The sequence below is a fragment of the Plasmopara halstedii genome, assembly GCF_900000015.1.
Source record: "Plasmopara halstedii genome assembly, contig: Scaffold_650, whole genome shotgun sequence".
In the NCBI taxonomy this organism is placed as follows: Eukaryota; Oomycota; class Peronosporomycetes; order Peronosporales; family Peronosporaceae; genus Plasmopara; species Plasmopara halstedii.
This window is the reverse complement of record NW_020187567.1, coordinates 1,720,452-1,740,060: the sequence shown is the minus strand read 5'-3', so window position 1 is coordinate 1,740,060 and position 19,609 is coordinate 1,720,452. Positions and strand designations below refer to the sequence as shown.

Below are 19,609 nucleotides of genomic sequence, written 5' to 3'. Positions count from 1 at the left end.
CTTGTTTCGCAAGGACCCGAAACGACATATGCACGCCAAGAGGTTTTTAAGCTATAAAATGCTCTGTTATAGCACCTAGAAAAAAATTCTGTCGGCAACGACCGCGTTAATGACACCACCGTCTGCGATGGATGACTCATCCCGAGCTAGGCCGCTCATGGTGAGCGTTATGACCTTCGTGGGTTTAAATGGAGAGAGTATCCTGCTCTTGGTGAGAGAGGCCGAGATGATTTTGACATCTACCATGCTCCAGAACAAGCAACAGCACGTGGCGCTAGCTATCTCCAGCTTGGGGGCTGAGCGCGAGAATGGGTACTAACGTGCGGTGCTTCGATTGAAGCGGCGTCCCCTCCTGGATGGAGCTAAAGCGTCAGCTTTTGTACGCCGCCTTACCAGGCATATCGCGTGCGATCGCGTTTCCTTGCCGCCCGACAAAGCAAGAAGGATTTGGTGGACTTTGTCCAAAAGTTGCAAACTCTCATTACCGGGATGAAAGCCGATCCTCTCCCCGATGCGGTCACAGTGACCGTCTTTATGGAGGGTTTGCGGCCAGGATGAAAGTCGTCCTTGTGCAGCTGTCTTCTTTTGAAGAAGCGGCAAATGTGGTATTTTATGCGAATTCAATTTTAAGTCGGTACGACTTGGTTGGAAATAACACCCACAGAGATCGTCGAGCGGGCCTGAGCCAATGGATCTCCGCTATGCTGAGAATATGGAGGGATAGCTCCGAGCTTCCGAGCAGCGTATAAATACCCGACGGTGTCTTGCCTGTGGATACACCTGTCACTTTCGGGCTGATGGCCCCCTGCGCAAGGCGCGTCAAGGTTCATTGAGCCGAAGCCCCCACTTCTCCCCGGTCTGATTTTTTGCGGGGAAACGACAAAACCCAGCAGGCGCGAAGGGCCCGGCGCTGCGAAGAACTTTTTCAAAGACGCGCTCAGTGTGATTATCGGTCTGCGGATGGTTCGCTGTTGACATATCAACTTAGTGCCCAGCACTCCGAAGATTGTAGACCAAAACTTCTCAGTGAAGCGCGGGTCTATATCAGAGACAACTGACTTCGGGAGTTCATGTTGTCGAAAGATACGATCCACAAACAGCGTCGCTGTACCCAGACCGTCGATGGTGTCCAGCACTGCCGCAAGATGAGCCATCTTGCTTAAGCAGTTCACAAAGACCACCACCCCCGTGTTGCCCGCCGAGTCCTTCGGCAGGCCAAACACACAGTTTATACTCATGGACTGCCAACACCCGGAGGATATCGGTAAACAGGCCAGCGGCGCCACCGTATTTGGAGATAATTTTACCTTTTGACACGATTCACACGTGCGCAAATATGTGAGCGTCCATTTGTACAGCTTATGCGACCAGTAGTGGCAACTCACAGAGCTGTACGTCTTCGCACGACCAAGATGACCACTAAGTGGGGTGCCGTGTGTCTCGTAGAGAATACGGTATTTCAGATTTTCATCGTCAGAAACCACAATTTGTGGCGCATCCGCAGAATCGGTGCTATGATACAGCAACCCGTTATTCAACGAATATCTGTGAAACTGTGTGCGCAATCGCGTCGACAATATCTTGTTCGAGTCTCTAAATTCCTTGCTCCCAAGGACCTGAAGCAGCGCTACACACATTCCATTACCCGCGTATGCGTCGCGGATCAAATCCGTCACTGACGACGCCACTGTCGTGATATGAGCAAGCTCATAATTCGGTCTGCGTGACAACGCGTCAGCAAAAGCATTCTGCTTTCCGGGCTTCTACTCCGCCGCGAGCTACATCCTGCAAAGAAGGAAAGCCACCTGGTCATCCTCTGCGAGAGGTGAGGCGACTGAGTCGCAACGCGTAGTGACGCATGATCTGTGTAAACCACAAACGGCTTTGAGCCAAGCAGATGCCTTCTGTACTTGACAAGTGCATAGACCATCGCAAGTAATTTTTTGTCGTTGACTGGGTAGTTCTTCTCGGCAACCTTAAGTTGGTGAGATTCGAACGCGATCACCCGATCTCACCCCTCGGCTTTTGCTTGCAGCAGCGCACAGCCAATGGCAAAGTCCGAAGCGTCACGGACGACACTAAACTAGGACGATCGGGGTCTAGCAACACCAGTATGGTGCATGAAAGAGGCTGTCTTTGACCCCGTCAAAAGCCTCCCGATGCTCGGTGGTCCAACACCATTCCGTATTCTTCCTAAGAAAATTCGACAATGGCCATGCTATTTCCGCATAATTCTCGCTGTACTTGTGCAAGTGGTTGGCGAGGCCAATCCACCGGCCAGCTTGCGGGATCCGCTCGAAGGCCACGCTGACCAATAAAGCACCCTAACACGAGATTTTTTCCGCGCCAAAGATGTGCTTATGTACCCAACTTGTAACGGGGTTACACGTACCCTGGTAACAGATGTGTGTGTCACACGAGATGAGCATGGTTTGACTGCACCCAAATAAGAATACGGTACGTGGCTGGGTAGCCAGTAGTTATGCATGTATTTATATTTTACTATATATATTTTGGAAAATCTATACATACAAAATTAGGTGGCTTTGCCGCAGCTAAAAGTTAATAAAGTCAGCTTTGAATTTAAACGGAAGAGTTAATTAGTCTGGGATTGAGGCAATGGTTACTCTTGGTGTAAGCGGATTGCGTTCCGCTAAACTCGTACTTGGTTTAAGTATAGAGCGAAAGGTCGGTGACCTGACTTACGATTCCTCAAAGCGCAAAACTACGGCAGCCCGCTGCACATCGACTAAGCCAAGTGCACTGTACTTTGTACAATCAACCATGTATTTCTGAAGAGCATCCTTTCTCGGAATCGGCGTCTGTGTCGGACTGAAGGCAGCGTTGAGCTTATTGTAAGCGTGACCGATACGTCACTTGCCGTTTGGCGTCCGGACACAAAACGTGGGTGTCGAATGGGGAGACTTGCTCTCACGCACCATTTGCATCGTGCTTCCTACGGAGAAAGGCGTCAACGACGTCACACTGCTCTTTTGGCAGGAGCCATTGGTGTGGTACGCTGTATTTGGATCCCGGGACAACCTTGAACTCATGACGCACCCCTTGGTCCGGTGGTAGGACCGACGGCGGGTCTTCGGAAACGACGTCTTGAAAATTTTTACCAAAGGAAAGTACAGATCCTAGGGATTCTTAGAGATCGGCAATCAACTTCGCGCGCCCAGCACCCTCGCGGTGTCCTTCAGGTTAACTTCATCCAGAAGCAACGACGAGTTAATCTTCTCGTTCGGTTGTATAATGACCACTTCGGCTAAATTGCCTGCCTTCAAGACACCGCCAAACCCTTCGAAGGACATCTCATTCAGCTCAAGAAGAAATTCCATCCGGATATAGCCTTGAGGGTGACGGCGCAGTCTTCCTTTCCCATCATACCGATGACAAGGGTGTATAGTTGTGCGCTATCATCTACGGTAGACACACCGTGGGCCGGTCGACGCCCTGCGTCTTGCAGATAACATACGGAATCGCCGTCTCCTCTTTATAATTTTTTTTAACTCTTATTGAGACCAGTGAGATCAGGCACTCGGCGTGATCCAGCGTCTCCACTCCTTGCTGCATCGAGGCCTTGATGTTGTTAACAACATTCGACGAAGAGCTGCTATTTCCGCAGTCTTCGTTCAGCAAAAAATGTGCCACTGCACGCACATCCCAAGGGCCTTGCCAAAAATGCCTTGGACCTCGTCCGAGCATGACGCACTTGGCATGCCCAACGGCTTCGAAACGTGAGCAGTGCTCAGTGGATTACGTTCTACTCCCCGCGCATCATTAAAGCTTCGCCCTCGATGCCTTGGGCCTCGTCCGACCAGGCTTCTCTTGGTATGCAGCGACTGCTTCGAAACGTGAGCAGTGATCAGTGGGTTAAGTGCCAGCCCGCGAGCTATGCTGGAAACTTTCATCCGATATACCTTCGGTGTTCGATAACTCGGATACTCCGATATCCAGCACTTTGACCGCCCCGGTAAAGTGCCCGCGCCAATAGCGATTCTGCTTTCTAGCTGAGGTGAGTTCATGACTCACCAGAGAAGAGAAGATAAACTCCACAAGGAGACGTGCGCATAGCGCCCAAGTTCTTTGATTTCCAATCAATCCATGGCTAATGGTGTTCCAACGATGCCATACCAAGGATATGATCATACCTTGAATCCGAGTTTACGACTTAGCTGCATTCCACGATATCGAAGTCAAGAAACTTGACATTGAGGTCCACAGAGACCCTCGGCTCATCGACATAAGTCCCCGTCGCTAAGCGAACAGTGATGGTGTCACTCAACCGCGCTTCCAGTGCCTCAGCATACAACTTACTTCCTTCGATCGTGGAGGGTCGTGCATAATTGCTAGACGCTCTGGAATTGATAAGGATCTTCCATGGCTTATCAAAACATTTCACAGCCGCTTCCACAACAAGCAATCTCGGAGCTGGGTCCTGCTGCTCTCTACCTCTTAGAGGCTCAACAAAAATCAGTTCTCTCTCAGTAGAGCACCCCGCACCTACTGTGCTTTCTCGTTTCCTCGCGACATACCAGGCTGGTGAGAAGCGGGACGTCGGCTTGATGAACATTTGAGCGCCTTGCGCAGGGGACAACCAGTCCGAAGGTGACGGATGTCTTCACAGACAAAACACCATCGGATGTTCAAACGCTGCTCAGCAGCTTGGTCCTCTCTCTCAGCAGAGCTGAGGTCCATTGACTCAGGCCCGCTCGACGATACTGAGGGTACGCACTCCAAACAAGTCGTGCCGACCTGTATTGAATTTGGCATTCAATACCACTATCACCACATCTTTAAAAGAAGATGACCACTGCTGGCGTCACTATGAGACACTCAAATGGAGGGACACTCGTACACACTCAGAAGACTTAATTTATTTATGGTTATTTCCAAATGATAATCGTTCTGGCTCAACTCAAACTTTTTTTTAAGTTGCACAATGTACTAAAGGATAACCAAAGTGTTTCTCTCCTGATCTAGAATTTCAATGGTGGGTCCACCCCGAAATGACTGCTTTTGGGCCACAAACCGATAACGATAGAAGCTAATGTCATGAAATAGGAAAAGCCGCTGCTCCTCGGATAAAATTATCTCTTTTGGCTGCTGTAATAAAAAAGTGCCCATTTACGTACGACAATGGTGTGATCCTTAGAAATATAGCCTGGATATTTCATATTCAATCCGACAGTGGATAGTAAAAAATTAAAGATATTTTAGATATAATATATATATAAAATATATTTGTAAACTTTCACCAACCACTAATTTTTACAGCTCTTCAGTAGTCATTTGTAAAGTTTTAATCCACTTATCTCATATGCAAACTCTAAACGCCCTTTACACAGCGATGTTACGAAGCAACGACACTAATGAGTCACAAGATGCGTGAGATTTATTGATAAGTCGTGAAGTGATGCAGGTCGTCGAAGATGTGCTCGCTCTAATTCTCAGCTCCGACCAATCTCCTTTAAAATTCACAGTTTTGACAACACATATTTCATTTTTTACCACTCATACGCGGTTGTAAAGCGCGAAGGCACTATAATCAGACAGTTTCCATCAGAAAATGATATCTCCTTCTATAATCCTGATTGAACCTAGACATAAGACTCTTGTCGACTACACCCGGCTCATTAATAATCCCATTCTTGTATCTTTATTATTGTTATAAATTATGATACTTTAGGACTCATCTACACCTATCAACATAGCTTTAGACTCATTTGTGTCGAACTAATATCACTTTTTACTGACTCGCTACAGCAATATTGTTCTCGGACATGCCTAACCTGTGATTCTTATAAAGGATGTGATCACTGCTTTAGATGCTGATACGACTTTATTGGCTATGCTGATCCTTCTTCTGCACACCACACATCAGCAGCATTCCAAGCATGACCACGGTCATTTAATTCGGTGGCGCTTTTTATGAAAAATGTGCGTGCAATGCATGATATCGCTTATGCTCTTTGAATATTCATCTCGTCCTGGCATCCAGCCATCAATTTAACGAGTGGTAGTGTGACAATAACAATTCTGTCGTTTGGCAGTGGGTTGCGACACAGGAGAACTATACGATGACATTGCAGCCAATCGGGTCAACGGCGTGAGACCTTGTCGTCACGCGATCAAAGGGTGAAATAGGAAGTCGTGAAAGGCATTTTGTTTTAGAGCAACATTCTAATAAATTGATTGTTGCATTATGCTTCCACGTTTAAATAAAACTGGGAAAACGATTTCGTGAGCGGATCATCATAACAAGGAAATCAGTTATACCAATTCTAGCAGGAAGAATTTGTATCAGGAAGTTCGACAAATAGATTACCACTATTGAACTTCAATCTGTATGTGAGATACTAGTGAAACCAAATATCGACTGGTAGAAACACAAATTTACATGTCAGAAGCCGCGCTTGCTATCTGTTGCACAGCTAGCAAACAATACAATTCAGCTCTAAAAGCTGCTGTACGTATCGCAAATGGAAGACTACAGCTGAGTACAAAACCTCGATTTTAGCCTTGGCGATAAGTATTCATTTGTACTTATAATACGCTTTGCAGATTCCTTTCGAAGATTGACCACCTCCCAAGGTTACGGAACGTTTTTGCTGTTTGGCACCAATAGCATCCGCAGTAGATGGTAGAAACAGTTCGACACAGGCTATATATCCGTCAGTATCACCTACGGAACGTTGTGCTTTTCGAATGATAGCAATAGAGTTTTAACACTTGACTGTTGACAGTGGTGTTTATATTTTATTTTATGAATTTGATAATTTACATTGTAAATCCATCTTCAAGCCAAAATTCAACTAGCGATTTGCTCATAAAACTTGAACCAAATGTCTTGAAGCCCACTAAATGTTATAACAAATGTCTAATACCACTTATTCTTACAAAATTCGAATCTGTACATACTCTATCATTCCTTAAACCATCGCAACAGTAAGTCATAGTGGTGAAAGTACTACGTTAGCACTTCTAGTCCATGACACCACGCGGAAAAAATACAATTTATAAGAATGCAGAAAACTTTACTGATTTTTTGTATTTCCGATAAACTACGCATATTAATTTGCCAAAATTATCATATTTGTCCCTTTTAAGTTACAATACTCTTTGATACAATCCCATAATCTTGAAGCCTAGATACATTTTCGAGGGTATTAAAAATTCTGTATCCTCACGTCAGTATCCGAATCAACCAGCACTCAGCTGCTCAACTGCGTTCGTGCCCTCAGAACGAATCATTTTGCAATTGGCCTCGTCCTTCATTTCTGCATTATTATCGATTTCAACTATCATGAAGTTCTATGCGTTCATCGCCAGCCTTCTGGCCGCTGCCTCTGGTATTGCAGCGGATGCCTCGGTTCATCTGCGCGTGAACATAATGATGAAGAGGGCCGCGCTAAACGAGCAGTGTGAATGGATAAATAAGGCGGTGAGGTGTGATACGGGCATGTTTTGCCAGAGAAAGGCTCGAAACATGGGCTTGTGTCTGAAGACGGAGCCGGGCCTCAATGATCAATGTGGCGGCAATGGGGCCAGTGGATCTTGGAGCCGTACCTGCAGCGGCAGTGACACCACATGCTGGCAATTATCGACCGCTTATAGTAGATGTCGAAATAAGAGTGACGTTGAGAAAATCAAGATGAACCAGGCCGTGGATAAGCGTGAGAGTGCGGAACTTTATGGCCGCTGTAGGTTTGAAGATGGTACCAAGAGCTGCGCTTCGGGTCTGCAGTGCGTCGGGGATAACAACTGGTCCGGAACTTGTATGAAAAAGCAAGCTAATCTGTTTGACCAATGCGCCGGTCAGGATATTGGCAGCCGTTGGGAAGCTTCATGCCCCAAAGACACAATTTGCTATCAGTATGATAAAAACTACAGCCAGTGTTTGCCAGAAGCTCCCAAATAATGAGTCTGAAGTTTTTAAAGAAACTTTCTAGTTAAAGTAAATGCACAAATAATCTTTTCATCGTTTTTTTTCAGAAACTAATACAAAGAACTAGAGGCATACTGACACCACAAATGGATAGTGCAGCCCTAACAACAGACTACTATATAAACAAACAGAGTGAAAAGCATCATGAGTAAGGACACACATTCATAAGAGGTATGTAACTGTATATAAAAAGATCCACCAGGTGATGGACTGCAAACCTCTTTAACTCTTCCGTGACCATTTTCTTGGTTTTGAGTGGCTTCTGTAAATCTGATGAGTACTAATAACCTAAAAATGTGCGAGCCGACCCATGAAGGTCAAGAAGCTGTTGCGTTTCAAAGCCTTGTGATATTCAAAAATAATTATGCATCAACGAAGACCGTATAGAGTGAAGATTAATGACAGCGCCTATATTTTCGATTGGCGGCATCTATAGTCAAACATGCTCGAGCTTGCACAGATGGAATTCCACCGCAACCAAATTTTATGGTTATGTTGACTAGTCTTTTTCTCGACAGTGTGTTGAAATTTGACGAGAGATCAGACGCGGAGTCAAGCACAGCGGGGTAAACACTTTGCATACAGCAAATTTAGTGGTGCATATCACGAAGATAGAGCTACTGATGCCTTTTCACAGAGCAGAAATCGTTTATGTCATTAATGTTTTCTCTTAATTTAAGGGTCTGTAGGTCTACTATTAGCGCCTCTCGATAAAAATTAGTACCCAACGTCTGAATTACTCATTTATTTGATCATACAATCTACGAGCTTGTTTGCCACCTTGCAGAGAAGATACCCAAAAATAAAACAATGCATAGATAATGAGCCACTCAGGAGCTATTTTGTATAAAAGATAAGTACTTGGTCTTAAAATTAAGGGAATATTAAGAAATATACTCCACTACTAAGCTTAGATAAAAGTAATACTCCAATACGAAATCTTCGAGCAATACCCTCTCACACACAAAACTAGAGTATTATTAAAGTTTAGAAATGAAGTATTTTATATTTTTTAAAATTAATCTTATTCAAACTTATAGTAAATATGATTCTGTAACCATATTAAAAAGTAAAAGTATCGATATTGTTAGACGTGAGAATAATTTTGTACTATGTTTACGTACGAATAATACAGGGCCTTGATGATCAAAGGCGTCCCAATACAACACTTGAAGATATCTTCGCTAACGCCAAATGAGCAATAGTATCATGTACGCACATCATAAAAAAATAAACGCAATCCGTTATACTTGCCTCCACGAAGCCAATGCTTACGTTAGGGTCATCTTATTTCGGCACCAGACAAACGTCTCAGTCTAATTTCTACTTATAATCATTGCACCGAGAAATCATCCTTAACTGCTTCACAAAAGGAATGGCGGCACTCGTTGCGTGGTACCGACCTTTTTGTGGTCTACGTCACAATACAATTCTCCGAAGTGGTATGATGCTACACCGTAACGGAGAGGTCCGTGGGACACGTGGACTGCTGGCCTCACGGTACACAATGCATCAAAATCAGTTTTTTCTAACAAATTCACATATATGTTCCATGTTGATCAAATTAGATTTAGATCTAAGGAAACACACCCTTGAAATCAAAGAGCAAACCAAGACCTTGGTTTGTTTAGAGACATTCGGTCCTACTTTTGAGTGGGGCTAGCAAACCCAACCTCTGTGCATCGTCAATGCAGACTTATTGAGTCAAAACCATCTTCCTGCTAGTTGCACGGCAAGACCGCTGCACTTAGTAGTACTGGTAGTCAGCCTGACTTCGAGTCTTGATACACCGTGCACTCTCTGAGGATAGAATACGTGATGTCCAATTTTCTGTCCCCGGGGCCAATTGCCACACTCAACAAGATCATTATGATCGTTGCTCCGGGATGGATAAGGCAAGCAACCAGCCAAGGGCACTTATTCGCATAGAAGCACTTATAAATACGATGAAGCGACAACTTAAAAAGCGCTATATCCAGGCGTCATCAGAAGATTAGCCTTTTGCATTTTCCTAGGGATAGCGTCAGGTAAAATCTCAATGGATGTAAAAAAATTATCGGTCATGAATTCGGTCGCACGGAACTAATGATTCTGCTTTTGCGAAATGTAGTAGTGACTTCGGCTTTCGAAAGTCAGCCCAATCTCATCGACGACGCAAGCGGACTCTTCACGTGGTGGCATGCGTACTCAGGTGCAATACTTTGTGGCGAAGTCGAATAGAAATTTGCAGATGATGTCGCGGGTTTTTGCACCTTCAGCCCCAGGATACAGTATGCGATCAGATTTTTAATCGACAATTAGCGGACTGTGGTCAAAATCAAGTCACTTTTATTACCACAACTGCACTAAAACCTATTCAGAAGGCGGTTAAAGCTGCTGTCTTTGTTGCACTAAGTATACAGAAAATTTGCTGTGCTTAGTCAAGACTAACATTCAATGCATCCATCGGCGAGCTTATGAATACCCACTAAATTGTACCAAAGAGTTTTTTTCGCTCACGAATGGAGATACTAGGGTAGTTTTAGGGGTTGTAAGTCTCTCGTGACCACATTCCGTGGAAGCTCACATTAAAATGAGGGATTATGTTTGCTAAAACTTTTAAATAGGTGATGCCACCGTAATGATGCATGATGCAGCCGTCACCAAAGGAGGGGCTGAGCTTGATATTTATCACGGATGAATCTGACGTAAAGAATACTTGTAGATCACTGAAGGCTGAGAAATGGGACACCGGTGCTCAAGGGATATATGAATCCTTTTTACCCTTTTTTAAAATTACGACGAGTGTAGAGAGATCCATCCCACTTGTCATATTTGATCAGATTAAAGTTATATATCATTAAAACTTGTGGGTGGGATCAACGGATGAGGCAGCCATCAGGGCAATAAAAGAATATGGATTCTGTGCTATAATAATTTTGGTCTTTTTATGTCGGAACGGCAATTTTGTCTGACGCTGATTACTTTGCATAAAATTGTTTTACATCAAGCAAATGACAGCTGTCGTGAACGCGCAATAACTATTATGTTTGAAGGGGAGGAGCTACCCAATTCATAACTGGGAGCTACTTTTAATGATGTCTGATCTTGTTTGACTCAGTGTACACCTGCTAGGGTGTACGTCGCCCGTGATCCTTACAGATCATGCGTCATTACGCACAGCAACACCGTTCCCACGTCTCTGCCAAGAAAAACGAGTTTACTCTCCTTCTTTGCTGCATATACATTTAGGGTAATGTTTAAGCTGGACTAGCTCTAATTGGGGAGGAATGCGCTTTCGTGACTCACTAACTTCTAGCTATCTAATGTCAGGATGGTGACATTGCGTATTTGAGATTTGACTCCCTCACCAAATCGCTTCGTGTTTTGCACAGAAGTAAGTGTCTACGTCATCCTACTGTTTCCTCGACAAGGATCATGGGTTTGTCGCTCTGTGTTGAATTCAAGAAATTAGGTGGATGAACGAGCTCCCATAATTTGATTCAAAGTCATAGCAAGCTTAGAAATCCCCTTTGCAGCTTCAGTTACGGCGTGGAATGAAGAAGCGCCCAATGCAGCGCGACTTGGTCACATTGCATAGAATATCAAATTGATGTCTTGCAGCGAGGATGTTGCTGATTTTTGTGCACGTAAAATAAAATGGATATGACGCACAAGTAAGGGGCTTCATGCATAACAACGCTGACATTTTTCATACTAACAGCAAGCAGTAGCTAATTCAACATTAACGTAAAAGTTGACATATTCTTAATGCAAATTGAAGGCTCAACCGACGTGACAGGGTGCATCTTTTTGTACGTTAATTTATTGGAGAAAGACATGGTTCTAGGAGGAGAAGAACAAACTGACTTATTTATAGACGCTTGGCTTAGCTTCTTGGGTTTAAAGTATATACCCATCCTACGTGCGTTTGTGTAAGAAGGCTAGTTGAGTCAAAGCTTCTTGTGTGCAGATATTCGGCAACCTACGTGATAGCAATCGTCGTCAATCCGACGACAGAGTCATATTAGACATTATTCACTGTCAAGAGGCGGGTTTTGAATTCAGCCCCCGTAAGCTACACTCGCTTAGTGAGCTGATGTGTATAATTGAACTCGAGTCGGTGAGTCGACTAGCGACGCAAGAGCTAAATGCGGTAAGCTTTTCGCCACCGGCACAAGAACGCGCTGGTAATGAACAGCCATGAATACGTCAATTTGGCAGTGGTGAAACTTCGACCGGCCTTAACCACTTAGCCTCCGAGGGTATCGACGAAGTTCTTTATCTCTCTAAGCAAGGGGGCTGAGATGGTCATCAAGTTGGCCAAACCTCAGACAATGCATCAGCGCGGCGCGATAGCGGTCTCTATTCTCGGAGGCATCTTAAGAAAATAGGTGTCCATACGCCGTACTTCAGTAGAGGCATTATCAAAATTGACTTTTCTAAAGCGACAGAGATAGTGTGTGATCGTATCGCCATACCATGCGTGTTGTTTGTCATCAGTTTTCGGAGACGAGAACACTTCACAATTAAAGAAGTCTCATCGCGTCGCCGACCGAGTCCTGAAACCTGTGTCAGGATGAGGTTGTTCGAATATTCTTTTCAGGACAAGTAGACTGGTTTTTACTTGATTTCTTTAGCTGGCCTCGAGGAGATGCGACTCTTAAGTGGTCCAAGGCTCGAATGAATGAATTATGCGACTGGAAACGTTATGCAGCTATAAGAAAACAATTGAAGTAAAACCGACTCCTTCTTCAATGCATTTATTCTGAACATCCAGTTTTTGAAGGCAGGAGGGGCAATCGTCCAAGATAGGAGAGAAGAAATTTTATAATTCTATCCATGGCTCTGATCGAGCATCGGCTTATTGCACTTGGATACCGCGCACGAAAACGAGGAATTACCTTGTCACAAGAGGAATTCTCGACGATGGGAGGTGTTTGAAGCGATGTATATCGCTTGTGATCGTATCTCGAAATTATAAATACTGTTTCACTATTAATGGTGGTCGGAGTATATCTAAGAGCTGACAGCTCTCATTGCCGCTATAATGACAAATACTTTAGCATAAGTTAAAGCAGACATCATTTTTACAAAGGGATGCAACTCGCATCGTACTTGTATTAATTTTTTGATTGCTTCGTCTGTTCACAATGCTACTCCCTTCACCGATATATCTGTATCAACACTTTCATCGGTATTGTTGCCTTTTTTAGCAGCCCTCGCGAACACTCTCACTCAAATCCTAAATCAAGGTTTTAGCATTCAAAAAGCTTGGAAAAATGAGATTTCTGGAGCTCAAGGTACATCTGATCGTGTGAGCATCGAAAATTAACACCTCAGCATTCATTAATAAAGAGTGATGCCGGAAATCCTTCCCCATACCAATTGCTACACTCGATCCTCGGTTTGAGCTAGGTGATTCTTCCAGCTGTTCAGCGACAATTCTGATAGCGGTCGATTTTGATAATTGAATACAAAAGCTTGACTTGTTCGTCAATTTTATGCAAATTGAGAGCTGTTGGATCAAGAGAAGCTATGATCAGCCTCAACCTCCAGCTTAATTCCTACAATTTGCCCATTAAGCACTAGCACAACTTAAAGCCTCTTTCCTACTGTCATAATGTCTGCAAACAGGAGAGGTACCACAACACAGTCATTATCGGCTCTGCATAGAAATAAGTGTGCATTTTTCTTTCAAGGGAGCGTCTCGACCAGCAGACGCGTACCGGTAGATACCAGTACTTACAGATATATAATAGTCTTATGTGTGTTACTTCCGCATATTGCACCTATTATAGATACGACTTGGATAGTGCGCAATGACGAAGCACTCACTGATTGGTAAGTTTTTCAGGAATCCAGCGCAGTGGATTGTGAAGATCCGCTAAGAACATTAAGGTATGTCCAGCTGGCTTAAAGGTAACAATAGATTAACTAGCCAAGGACTAAATAAATCCATTTTGAATTGTGACAACCGCCCAAGTACCCTTTCAATACATTGTCGATACTTTGTCGTAAACTTACATATATCTGTTTTACCACTTTAATAATTTCGCTTGGCCAGCTCCTTCATACTTATCAGTACCGGTATTTCGGTAATTTATAAGCATCCGACGGAATACCATTATACATTACATACACGGATATAATTTCGTCCTTCATAAAATTGTGCATTTGTTATTGTCCTAGTTTGCGCCATTTTAAACGTGAAACTATTGACCCTGGCGTAAAAGCTTTCGTACATAACGATCGAGCGCCGATACTCGTTCGGCCTGCTTTGCTGCCATGTAGCCCCCGGGCTTTTAAAAAACCTCTACTTTAAAAATTCTCGCCATCTTAAGAGCAGCATGCGGGAGTAGTTCAGTAAAATTTAGAAGAGTAGCCATCCATCAAGCCCGCGTGGGCGAGAAAATGATAAAAAATGTAACTGGACGCTACATATCAACTTTGGCTGGACATGGAGTTAATAACTCCCAGAGAATGGTAATTCACACTTTCTTAGATCAGATGCAGATTAGACTGAACACTTTTTGTAGACTTTGGCTCACGAAAACCAGTCATGTCGACCCAATTTCAACATTTATATGTGACTATTTCCATTTCAGATAAATAAGCACACACATGCTGTGTAGTTTCACGGCTCTAAGGAACCCTGAGCTGGATCGCACCAAAAAATATCAGCTTTTCTACTTACGCGAGCATCCGAAATGTTATCAATGTAAAAGACTCACGTCTGTCTTGTTTCACACCTAAAGTGTTTCATGGCTCTCTATCAGGAGAGTATTGGATACGAAACCTTTACCTTTGACGAAATGCGTCGCCAATCTAACAATTTTGCTTTGTTGATGAAGCCATTCATAATGTATTCCGTATTCCAGACTAAATTTCATCACAAGCTAAATTTCTTCGTATATTATTACGTTATACCAGAATGCATTAAGATGACACCGTTTGTTTTGTCTCCCTTTGAGTCAACAGATATACTCAATACAACCTTATCCAAATACTTATTCATCTTCTTTTGTCATCTACAACACGAAAGTGCTCGTCACACCGTTGATAGCACGCACTCTGACTTTACAATAGGCAGCTTGCCACAAGCACTATAAAGGCTCCGACAATAGAATTCTTAATAATCGAGGCGCTACTACTGCGAAGCTCAGTTTCAGTCCTATAGCCAGGCTTGTTATCGGTATGACTTTCAGAAAACTCGCCAATATAATTATCGGAATAACGAGCAGAATGGATGCCGGCCATGCTCTCGCTTTCGTTGTGGTTGTTGTCTCTTGAGAGCGCTGTTGCCCTCTCAAAGTTCATATTTTTGCTCATGGTTCCATCACCTTTCACGTCGCGTGATGATTTTTTCTTTGACTTGTCAGTGGGAAGTTTCAAGTCAGGGAATGAAAAACTTGTTTGGGAAGAGATGTCACAATTATCGCTCGGCGAACACACCGAACATACCTGGGAGTATAGAATACGGGTACACCCGTTCGGAGCGTTAGCACACTGAGCACTATTCTCTTCACACTTCGGATTAGCGGACGTGAGCGAGTCAATAGATGGAAGAGGTAACATGTTGTCGACAGTGCCACCATTAACCATCTTATTGTACATTTTAACCATTTTAGCTGTTCGCGCCGCGTTTGCTTCCTCGTCGCAAGGGTTTTTCCAGAAATCAATCGATTCTTCCACCTCAAAACCACTGCCGTTGTTTGTGGCTTTAAATTCGATACCACCGTCCTCGCAAAACTCGGTGTAGCTTCTGTAACCCATCTTGGTGATACCTACCAGGTCGTCAATGTTTAGATAGCCAAGAATCTTGTAGCTAAATGTGCACTTTTCGCCGTCAGGTTGGTCTCCAATTGCACAGAGTCCACCTGAATACTTTGCTCGACATTTTGTCGTCTTTTCGGCACGTAACTTCTGCGCGCACGAACCGGGGTACGAAAACCAATAATTACCTGGGTATGGAGCACGCGGCTCTGATGCCTGCAAATTGCTACCTACCATTGGACCAATGTTCAATTCTCCGTCCAGACCGTAATAAACCTTACAGTTTTTGGACAAATCGGATCCTTCATCTGTGCATTTGCCGCCATCCATAGCTACAAATTCACCGTACTCTGGGGTTGTATGGCTTTCATAGTATTTGATTCCGTACGTCGGCTGTACTATCGTCAGCTCATAGAAGACGATGTACTGCATTTTGTTCTTACGTTCACACTTGACTGACTGTTCTTTCACATTAATCCCTTCCGCCTGTACGAACATAAGTGCTCCCTCTACAGAAGCAGTGTTAACTGAGTCTAAATTGTTCATGTAGGCAGCCTCGGTCGTATCTCCAAACTTTGAGACCCACATCTGAGCCTTTTTGTTCCAAACAGGTGCATCACCTTGTACACGGGCCTGTATTGAAACAACAGGTTTCATATGCCAATCATCATTCGAATCACTAGATGGAGTGGACGACGAGGTGTCTGTAGTAGTACCAATTGAGCCTGACACATTACCAGAGCTGTCATCAACTTGTTCTAAATCCATCACGGCACTAGTAACATCAGTGATGAGCGCATTTAGCACACAGTGTAAACCAAAGAGACGCCACATTGTAAACAGCAAAATGAGACACTGAACCATCTCAAAAAAGTGGACAGGCCACCAAATATGCAGACCGGAGGTGCCACTAGCTAGAAATTTGAAGGATCGACATTATGTAACGTTTGGGGTTTCGCTTACCATCTGATTTCTTCTGCCTTTATAGAGCGTGGGGTTGTGAATACTTTTCTTTATTCGTCCCAAGCGCTGAACGAATGATGTAAAAGTCACGATGACCGGCCGTCGTGTTTGAGATGAGGTGTTGATCTAATTGGAGATTCAAAAAATGCTGAATGTCCAGACGTTTCAAGTGATAACATTATAACTGGTAGCTGTGAAATTACGCATTAAATGAAAGCATTTTGTGGTGCAAAAATTTAATTCAAGAAAAATAAGATTTACCACCAAGTTTACCACATGATATGAAAATCCTACAGTATACACGTTAGCCACACATCTGCTGAACAGTAAAAGTTGGCATTCTGTGATAAGTAAGACAATATTTAGTGTTTTTACCAAAAACTATATCGAGAATTTTACTGTGAGGAAGAAGCGCTTAGATATCGAAGGAGCAGCAGGATAAGCGTTCGTTCCTAAGACATAAGCATGTTTGTGGTGATATAACTCATCCGCGACGGAAAGAAAGCGCGATACAATCAGACGGAAGTGCGGCTAACTTATGTTCAGTAGATGCAAATACCTACCAAACATCATATTGAGTCGTTTTGTCGTGAATCGCAAGTTTATCAGTTGCGACATCGTACAAAACAATTCACCTACCCTTACCTAAAAATTATACTGGCGAAAAATAATATAGCAGATGTTTCAGGTCAATTTAACCAAAGCCTTGCTTATACTGCCACTGTTCTGATAACCATACGACATGGTGGTTGTTATCTGCAAAGTTTATCAACGAAAGCTTCAATAAAGTAGCAAAATTCAGTACTGATTGATGACAAAGCTTACTGCAAGTTGCACATGTGATCAAAAGTAAATTATAATTAGATATCGTTTAAGTCACAAGTAAGCATAATTAAATTTTACTATGTAGACTGTCAACATATCACAGCACGCGTGAGCCGCTATCGCAGCCGAGACAAGTTTGGCGAACTAATCTGTATGAGCAAAGTGGAATTTGCTTTGCCGTGGACGCCATAGGTAGATTTTATTCCTGACATTGGTTTCTTGCATATAAAAAACGCAAGCTCTTAATAAAAGCCTTTGATTTAAATGACACATTTTACAAGACCTTCAAAACTCAAGGAGTGCACCACATGAAAAATTCAGGATGATGATATGAACACTGAAAGGGCTTGATTGTGGTGTACACTACACGATAACTTCATCCGTCATCGTGGTTGCAATGGAGTTGCAGTGGTTTTTGCACAGGAGATGTTTTAGCTATAGACAAAAGGTGTGCTCGTAAGCTCCAACCAAAGCCTCAAGTGTGTAGTTAGTTTAACAATCCAAAAGTACATATGTTTAAAACTCAAGATGCAAAGACTGATGCTTAATGTATACGTACAAAGACTTTTATCACAATCGTAACATACGCTCGCTTATTCTTGAGTTATTTTGAGATCGCGGTTTACGAAGCTTCTCCTTTCCAAGCTCAGCTCACGGAGATCAAGCAAAATGGTTGCGATTAACTCCAGAAATTCCATTCGCAGCATCATACCCTCGCTTTTTTACCATCTTTCATAATGGAGCTGATTTTTGACGTGCAGCTAGCCGCCCATGATCCTGTATTTTATTTGGTACCATTGTTCCAAATATGTAGGATGTAATTGCACAAGATAACACAACTTGCCACATTACACCTCCCTCGCTAGGGAATTGAATAAACTAAGCTCACACTACTTTTGTCTTTTTGAGACATTGCGCAAACGTGACCGCTCTACGGGCACTTACCGCGTCTCCCCAGAGCGCACTTGAACTATGGTTATCTTTTCAGGTACTGGAAGAAACGATTCATAGAGCCTACGAAGAAATATAGTCCTCGTGATCGACACGCATAGATATTCTTTTTGGCGCGGTGTAATGGAAATTGCCCGTCCGTGCACACATAGATTCTGAGGAAGTCTTAGGTCAACTGACACGGCCCACCGCGTGTCGGTAGCTTTCAGCGGGTCGTTGACTTACCTAAGGAGTAGGAAAGGTGAGATGACATTTATTATCATAGCCAATAGACTATTATCCTTTCTAACCTGGTAAATTCTTCCAGTTCTGATACGACAGAACTGAAAGGGGATATACAGCTATACAGAGAGTACAGTTAATGTCAGACATACGAAGTATGTGGTCCATACAACATGTTTAATGGGTCCTGCCTACTACACGAGGATGCGATTGTGTTCTTCGGTAAGAGCGATGTCCAATTTCTTATTAAACACACTCCCCCTCACACGGCTAGACTATCCTTTGAAAGAAAACATTCACTACTCCGGCCTATTAGTTGCACGAGTCTAGTTATCCGTGTCCTTTCTTATCAGTCGGAACCGTTGCGCCCTCCTTGGAACTTATGACTAACCCAAACCCTTTGATAACCATTTGATATCTGGCTCATGGAAGCCAGTTTTTAAATTCAAACTCAACAGTCAACCCAAGATTTGCCCGTACAATCTCACCGGTATTACAGCCTATAACTGTTTGGAATTACTCGCAGCGCTGGCGCATACTATATACACGCCTATGTGTGCCGGGCTTCATGCCACACTTAAAGAACACTGAGCACGGAGAAAATGCTGCAAAAATCTTTTTCAACCGGAAAACCACCAATTCCCACGAGGTCCACATGCGTTGAGAGTAGCAGCAAAAATGAGATATGGGAGCTTAAAGTTGACGAGAGTACTGATGAGTTTCGGACTCATTCCGCGCACGTTAGTCGCCATATCTTGAGGACTACACGCTGCGATGGACAATCCAGTCTATTTATAAGGGTGTAAAAAGGGCCGAGGGTGTCCAAGGTCTTAAACAAAAGTGCGACCCGGATAAATCTTCTAGCTTGGTCGATTGAAAGTTTTCGTTCCACCGCACCAAATAATGTTATTCCCAGTGTGCTCACTGGTCCATCAAACGTTT

At 43.5% G+C, this 19,609-nt stretch overlaps 3 protein-coding genes across 3 annotated transcripts; 2 read left to right on the top strand and 1 right to left on the bottom strand.

The window, feature by feature from the left end:
• Positions 1-7,309: 7,309 nt before the first annotated feature.
• Positions 7,310-7,924, top strand: PHALS_12981 (RxLR-like protein; the record flags this gene model as incomplete). The annotated part of the gene is made up of 1 exon (XM_024728641.1): positions 7,310-7,924. One exon carries the CDS (start codon positions 7,310-7,312, stop codon positions 7,922-7,924), a length of 615 nt encoding a protein of 204 aa, XP_024579098.1.
• A 2,206-nt stretch (positions 7,925-10,130) lies between these two features.
• On the top strand, positions 10,131-10,371 carry PHALS_12980 (uncharacterized protein; the record flags this gene model as incomplete). Its single annotated transcript, XM_024728640.1, has 2 exons — positions 10,131-10,142; positions 10,210-10,371. The coding sequence occupies 2 exons, from the start codon at positions 10,131-10,133 to the stop codon at positions 10,369-10,371; spliced, it is 174 nt and encodes a 57-aa protein (XP_024579097.1).
• A 4,639-nt stretch (positions 10,372-15,010) lies between these two features.
• On the bottom strand, positions 15,011-16,540 carry PHALS_12979 (hypothetical protein; the record flags this gene model as incomplete). The annotated part of the gene is made up of 1 exon (XM_024728639.1): positions 15,011-16,540. The coding sequence occupies one exon, from the start codon at positions 16,538-16,540 to the stop codon at positions 15,011-15,013; it is 1,530 nt and encodes a 509-aa protein (XP_024579096.1).
• Between the last annotated feature and the right edge of the window lie 3,069 nt (positions 16,541-19,609).